Source organism: Tupaia chinensis, unplaced genomic scaffold (assembly GCF_000334495.1).
Source record: "Tupaia chinensis unplaced genomic scaffold, TupChi_1.0 Scaffold000706_1, whole genome shotgun sequence".
Classification (NCBI taxonomy): Eukaryota; Metazoa; Chordata; class Mammalia; order Scandentia; family Tupaiidae; genus Tupaia; species Tupaia belangeri.
Genome location: NW_006160229.1, coordinates 5,668,932 through 5,677,194, shown reverse-complemented (window position 1 = coordinate 5,677,194; position 8,263 = coordinate 5,668,932). Strand labels below are relative to the sequence as shown.

The window sequence follows — 8,263 nt, the reverse complement described above, 5'->3', positions numbered from 1 at the left end:
TCAGCCATGGAAAGGAATAAAGTACTAGTACACTAGTACATGCTGTGATATAGATGAATGTTGTGCTACATGAAAGAAGCCATTCACAAAAGGCCACACAGTGTATGACTGTATTTCTATGAAATGTTCAGAATAAGCCAATCCATAGAGACAGAAAGTAGATTAGTGATCGCCAGGGACTGGGGGGAGGGCCAAACAAAGAGCAACTGCTTAATGGGTACAGGGTTTCCTTTTGGTGTGATGAAAATGTTCTGGAATTAGGTGGCTGAATGCCATTGTGAATATGCAAAATGCCACTGAACTGCACACTTTGAAATGGTGAATTTTAGTTTATGCAAGGTTTCCCAGTACAAATAAAATGGTGCTTGGCACTCCTGAGGCTGTAACACAACCATTTAGATTAGATTTATAATGAGGTTTTTCCAACATGGAAAATGCTGTTATAATGTTAAGTGAGAAAAGCAGGGGACCAAATTTCCATACAATACAATTTAAAACATAGAAAGAAAATAGAAAAACAGTTTAGAAAAACAGTTAGAGGATAGAGACTAAAATGGTAATGGTGGCTGTCTCTGGGTGGCAGCACTGTTGGCTGATTTTGTTCTCATATTTTTATTTTCTAATACTTTACACTTTTTTCTTTACAAAAATATGTACAGTATCACTTTAATAATGGAAAAAAACACACTTTTTTAAAGTGGGGAAAACAATAAATGTAATTTAAAATAAAAGGGAACTACAATAGAGGCCAAGAGATACAGAGGAGTGAAATCAAGAGAAAACACGCTTCAGGGGAGCAATCATGCAATTTGGACTTGAAAATTGCAAGGGAACAGATGGCAATGTCCAAACAGACATCTGCAACGGATAGCGAAATCATATGCAAAGACACAAGTGGCCTTTGAAGCAGGCCCTTGAGAGGCCCAGTAGAGAAGTCCACTTGCCTGGCCAAAGAGAAGACAAAGCACCTTTTGGCCTTGTCACATCCTGGCCTCCTGAAAGTCTTGCTAGAGGCCTGCAGACTGCAGTGGGACTCAGCCCAAATGGACTTGCATGAGTGAGAGTGCAAAAGAGGTGGTGGGAGAATAGGTCCTAGTAATGATCCCGGCAAACATTTACATGGCTCTCACAGTTTATAAACATTTTCACGTATGTTTTCACAATAACTAAATGCTAGTTGCATTATCTTTCATAATGGCCCTGTGTGGTAGGCAATTACTCCTATCTTATCATGGAAGAATGGAACACAGAGAAGTGATGTGAGTTTATTTATTTAACATTTATATAGTGCTCAGTAGATAACAACCACTGTCCTGAGAGCTTTCACTTACATTAATTGCCCATGTTTACACTCCCACTAGGGGGCAGAATTGAGACTCAGATCCGGCTTTTGCTCATGTCTAAGCAGACTGTAACTGCCTGCAGAGCCTCAAGTAAGGTCACAAGTGGATCGATCTATCATTTATCAAATCATTTATCTATTGATCTATCTATCCATTTATCCATCAGTTTTATTTTTCTGGTTATAAATTTTGAAAATGAAAATATTATATAATAAATAACGTGGAAAGTAAAAATCTCCCTAAATCTTACACCTAAATATTCTTTTCTTTCTTTATTTTTCTGAGAGAAATTTTTCCAATAGGGCATGTGTGCTTGCTGGAGAGACAGAGAGAGACAGAAAGTGAGAAATCACCCCCCACCCCCGGGAGGGAGATAGCAATGCCAACATCTCCTCTCCATTCTCCTCTCAGGATTTTGGACACACACACACACACACACACACACACACACACACTTGTGCCCAACATAAGATTCAAGTCGCCAGGTCTGGACTCAAACTGTGTTCGGCCATGTGGGAGTTCGGCGCTTTAACCACTATGCCATCTGGTAGCCCCAAGATAATAATGTTTGACTGTTTGATGTGAGTTCTTTCAGGCATTTTTCTATGAGTATGCTAACATGTATTTTTCATGGAATAAATACTATGCCTACACTTATATAACTCCCATTTCACATCATTTTAAGTCTAGAGGGACCAGCAGATGGCATAATGGTTACATTGCTGGAATCCCACATGGTTGACTGCGGTTTAAGTACTGGATCTGATGGCTTAAAACTCACACTAGGGACATGTGTATGCAGGCCCAAGATCCTGAGAGGAGAATGGAGGAGAAGGGATTACAGCATTCCCATGGGGTGATTTCTTGCATTTTGTCTGTCTGTCTGTCTCTCTTGGTCTCTCTGGTGAGTGCACATGCTCTATAGCAAAAATCTTTTTTAAAAAAATAATAAATATTAAGCATGAAAAAATAGAAGAGAATGTAGAGGTAGAGAAGGGGCAAGTCATACCCAAACGGTGAGCAAGTGGATGAGAAAGCAAATTTGGCCTATTTCAGTCCTGGGAAGCAAATCTTCATAAATAGAAGTCCCAAACTTTGTCATTCAGGAGTTTGCAAATCTAGAACACTTTACAAGGTATGAGCCACGCAGCCTAGATAACTGGTCTCCCCAAAGCTGAAATGACAGACCGAAAAGTCACTTCATGCTATGTTTTTTTTTCCAGTTGGGAAGGAAGAAGCAGACATGAAAGTGAAGGTTTTGAAATGAGGAAAACTCACCTTTTGTTTTCAGCACAGGGGGCCCCAGGCAATTCTAGGAAGGGGTAATGAATGATCCCCTGTTCCTCCATGGGTCTGTCAGGCATGTCTGCCACAGAAGGAAGCCCCCTGGGCATCCACTTGGCATTTGTTGCAGTCTGTTTTGTGGACCTGGTGAAGCCATCCATATATATATACACACACACACACACACACATATATATATATATATATATATATATATATACACACACACATATATATGTATATGTATGTGTATTTGTCTAGACTAAATTGATAGAGATAAAATTGCTGGGTCCAAAGTATTTACACACTTTAAATTGTCATAGATATTGGCAAATTGCCCTTCAAAAAATACTACTTAATTGGCACTCCCACTAGCAGTGTAGGAAAGGGATTAATTTATCCATGAACTTGCCAAGACTGGGTATTCTCAGTGTTCTAACATTTTATTAATATCATAAATGAAAATGGTATCTGATTATTGTTTTAATTTGTATTTAAAAATAGTGAGGTAGCATCTTTTTATATTATTGACCTTTATATTTCTGATTTCATAAGTTGCTCATTTCTGACCTTTGGCAACTGGTTTTATATTAGTATATTGCAGAGTGGAGTCCTTTTATAGATGACATGAGATTATGGCCTATTCTCTTTTGAGGGACAAGTAAGCCTTAGAGATTTATACTCACCATAAAATCAGTTCTTAAATGTTGTATTTGACGTCATTTTGAAGGGTCAAACAGAAAAGCAATGTTAGCCAACGACAATTGAGATTATTGGGTTTCGTAGTGATTATCGTTTGTGGGATTAACTTTTGATTTATTAACCACATGAAAGATAAGATAATGTAATCACAAAATCCAGGAACAGAAATAACATTTGGTCATCCACCATGGACAGTCTGGAAATAACTCCCTGGCAGATGGATAGTATGAAATTTTGCAAATGAGGTGTGTGTGTGTGCATGTGTGCACAGGTAAGTGTGTGTGTGTGCATATGTATGTATGCAGGAATGTGCATGTGCTTGCTTGATTTTGGATGTTCAGTAGAGGAATGGAGGGACACAATACTGTATGCCAGGGAATATTGGAATTTTCGTGCTGGAGGCATCTCCCAGAAGCAGGGACATGGTTACTTCCTGCCGGCCTCTGTAGTGCGCTATTATGGCCCTTAGTGTTTTAGAGTGGTGGTTCCAATGTGACAACTCTAATTCTGGGGAAGATTGCAATTCCATTCTGCCATCAAGCATTGTTTGGCTTGGTTTGGGCTATACTGGAACTGGAACTAGGTCAGGTATTTGCCCAGTGGCCTGGGGTGTGTCGTTTATAGTGGTGATCGTATCGCCACTTCCCAATAGCATCTTATGAGACAAAGGACATATCTAATTTAAAATTTCACAGTTACTGCCAAGTTGCCTACCGAAAGACTGCACTAATGAACGCACCTGTTAGCAGTGTTGGAGAGGGCTTTGCATACATCATCTCAATGAATCTTCAGATAATCTTGTAAAGTCATTAGATTCAGACTGTTATCTGGCATTGGCTATAGAATGAATGGTGGCCCCTAGAGTTGGACAGACATACGAGGTGATTTCAAAAAGTTTGTGGACAAATGAAATGAAAGGACATATTTATGTTGGTGCAAAAAAAAATTGAAATCCATGCATAGCTTTTTCATATGCACTTTCCACCAACAAGATGCTTTGTACAAATCTGTGGCCCTGAATCCCATTCTACTGAATCAAGCTCTGAGGCATTGAGAGGTTAAGTTACTTGCTCAAAATTGTTTTGTACAGCTGACAAAGCTGGGATTCCAGCCCAGGCTGTTTGACTCCAAAGTCAATGGGAACCGGTCCATGGCCATTTTGAATGCCTTAAAGCCACTTCTGTCCCTCTTAGTGAAGAGATAGAAGGAAGGCATCAGGATGCACTCAGGGCACTGCCATTTTTTCCATTCCTGAATAGAAACAGAAGCCCTGGAGCTCCAGTATTGTCTAGCTGGTCATCCTTTGTTAGTGCTTTTCAGTGAGATGCTGTCTCCAGAGACAGAGTACATCAGGTAATTTGGCTCAAGAAAAGCATTGGAGAAACAAATCACTATTGTGTGATGAATATAATAAGGCAATTAGGAAGGTGGTAATAGTTCTCTTTTGATTATATTAATGATTATTATGTTTGGCAAATTTCAGGTCCAAGGGGCCTTTTCCTTAGCCTATCCCTCCCTGCCCCCCACTAGGCACACACTTCTAACTGCCTCTCCAAACTGTCCATCTGGGAATACTAATCTAACTTTCACTATTAACCCAGGCAAAATACAATGAGGAAGAAACCCTTCTGCCAGAAGAAATCACATGCTAGTGTCAGATAGAAATTGTTTTTGTATATGTCTACTATTTTTGCCTTTTGGCGCCAGCTCATAATTATATTTTGTATAATCTGAATTTTAATATATTGCCAAGGAAGATGATAAACCTTTTTTTCAATTGAAATTTCACTTGTTTTCTTTTTCCTCTCTTCCAAATTTGAACAGATACACTTTCACTAAAAGGGAAAAAGTTGGATTTTTGTGGACGAGGTGACAGATATGTAAGCTTGACCAACACCATTCCTGAACTCAGCCGATTCACAGCATGCATTGATCTGGTGTTTATGAAGGACAATTCAACTTATTGGATAGCCTTTTCGTATATTACCAATAACACCCTCCTGGGCAGAGAAGACATAGACCTTGGACTTGCAGGAGACCATCAGCAGCTGATACTGTACAACTTGGGCAGGACCTTTACTATCAGTTACCACCTGACTCCATTTCAATGGCATACAATATGCTTGATATGGGATGGTGTGAAGGGCAGATTAGAGCTCTTCCTGAATAAAAAAAGGATACTGGAAATAATGGATCAACCACAAAACTTGACAAATAATGGAACTCTGATATTAGGGCACTTTCTCAAGAATGGAAACAGCCAACCTGATAGTGTCGTGCCCCGCTTTATTGGCAGTTTGTACTACTTCCAACTCTGGGACCACATCCTGGAAAATGAGGAGTTTATGAAGTGTTTAAAAGGAAATGTAGTTAGTTGGGAAGAAGATGTTTGGCTTGTCAACAAGATCATCCCCACTGTTGACAGGAGACTGCGCTGCTGTGAGTAACTTAACAAATGTTCCCCTAAGCACGAAGAGCATCCATGCAGTACTCTTCTGGTCGCTGCTATGAATAGTTCACGTCTAGATCAAGGCTCTGTCTTCCTTACAGGGGCCCAAGGTTGCCACAGTTTTGGCATCTACTTTTTAATGTAGAGAAAATGCTATTTTCTTTTACAAATTTTTATTTTGGCATAATTTCAAACCTATAGAATAAACGCAAGAATAAGATAAAAGAATTCATATACTCTTCACCTAGATTCACCCATGGTTAACACTTTCCTATGTGCTTTATTATCCTCCTTATCCCAGCCTCTTTTTTTTTCCTCTCCCTGTCCCTACACACACACACACATGCACATGCACACACATGCAAACATGCAGCTTATTTATTTCGAAATCATTTGCAAGTAAGTTGCAGGCAGAATTTCTCATTATCCCTCATTAACTCAGTGTGTACTTCACAAGAATCGGGAGTTCTCTTACTTAAACCACACTACAACGACCGAATCAGGAAAATTTAACACTGCTACAATATGAATATCTAATTCACAGTCCATTTTTGTATTTAGCCAACTCATCTAACAATTTCCTTTATAGCTATATTTGCTTGATCCTGGAGCCAATTCAGGATAATGCGTTGCCTTTAGTTATCATGACTCTAGAGACTTTAATCTGGAACAGATCTTCAGTCCCTCTTGTCTTTCATGACCCAGGCATTTTTCTTGTGTGTACAGTCCAGTTATTTTGTAGAACATCTCTCAATTTGGATTTGTCTAATATTTTCTCATGCGTAGGTTTGGGCTAGGCATTTCTGGCAAGAATACTTCAGAAGTGATGTATTCTCAGTGTATCACACCAGTAGACACTTTAATCTGGAACAGATCTTCAGTCCCTCTTGTCTTTCATGACCCAGGCATTTTTCTTGTGTGTACAGTCCAGTTATTTTGTAGAACATCTCTCAATTTGGATTTGTCTAATATTTTCTCATGCGTAGGTTTGGGCTAGGCATTTCTGGCAAGAATACTTCAGAAGTGATGTATTCTCAGTGTATCACACCAGTAGACACTTGATGCCAGTTTTTCCCATTCCTCGTGTTGATAACTTTGATCATGGGATTCTGGTGATGGTTGCCCAATTTCTGCGCACTGTAAAGTTTTTTTTTTTTCTATTTCTTGACTAATTTTTGGGGAGATATTTATTTCTTTATCTCTTTTTTTAAACATTTAATTACTGTACATCTTTAAAGCATACAAAATGGACTTTCTAGGCATGAGTATATTGCAAATGAGTCCAGTCAAAGATATTATCATACATATTATCATCAACAGTCAACTTTACATTTTTGTGTCCAATAAATGTTTTGTTACCCCGCCCCCCACCCCTTGGTTCCCGTCCTCCCATCCTGTGGAAAGATATTTGGAGGCCTTGTATATATCCTCTTCTTACCAAATAGTTTTACATATATTGGTAAATCTTGCCTGAATAATTATTTACTACAATGATTGCAAAATGATTATTTTTAAAAATGAATCATTTTTCTATTTTTACTAGTTGCAGTCTATTGTAAGGAAGAGACTTTCCTTTTTCCACATTAACTTATTCATTCATTTGTTGTACATTTACTTATATGAACATGAACTCTTGGATTCTCATTCTATTAAGTGGGTTACACTGTTAGTATCATTTATTTTGATGCTCAAATTGGCCCAGATTTAGACAGTGACAGCCCTTTGATCTGACTCTTGTGTCCTTTTAATACATTCCCAGAATTCTTTGAATTTTTCCTTACTTTGTGGCACAAGATATTCCAGGCTCATTTTGTACTTCTTCCACCCGGTGCAAAATCAACCATTTGGGGGCCAGCAGGTGGCATAGTGGTTAAGGCTCTGGACTCCCACATAGTTGACCAAGTTCTGGACCCAGTGGCTTGAAATTCACACCCAGTGTGCATGCAGGCATGTCCAAAATCCCAGGACGAGAATGGAGGAGAAAGAATTGCAACATGGCCATCTCCCCTCCCCAGAGTGTGATTTCTCATTTTCCCTCTCAGTGTCTCCCTCTGGTGAACACATATGCCAATGGCAAAACGCTTAAATAAAAAATAAAAATTAAAATAAAAAAAAAAAGAATTACCCATTTTACCAAAGAGTCCTGGTTCTTTTTAGTGGGCAACAGAATTTACACTCCAATTCCCTTTTTCTTGTGAGAGCAGTGATACTGTTAGAGAACTGTTCAGAACGCAGTTCTTGTAAGAAAAATGGCTTCCTGAAAGTACACATTTTCTCCTCTTCAGTGTTGAGAAGAAAATACAGGATTGTTTTCTCTGTACAATTCCATTCTCCCCTCAAATCCAATCCTTCTTATCATCAGCAGCAGTAGTAGTCCTGAGGTGGGGAGTAAGATAATAGCATCAGAATTTTTTTTTTCATTTCCAAAAATGTTTGCTTATTTTTATTTATTTATTTATTTATTTATTTATTTATTTATTTATTT

General features: G+C 38.6%; 1 protein-coding gene across 1 annotated transcript in view; it reads left to right on the top strand.

The window, feature by feature from the left end:
- The window catches only part of ADGRG4 (adhesion G protein-coupled receptor G4), a 119,534-nt gene that overhangs the window by 8,136 nt on the left and 103,135 nt on the right, over positions 1 to 8,263 (top strand). Inside the window, 1 exon segment of the mRNA XM_006160723.1 lies at positions 5,154 to 5,768. Coding sequence (XP_006160785.1) covers positions 5,154 to 5,768 — 615 coding nt within the window.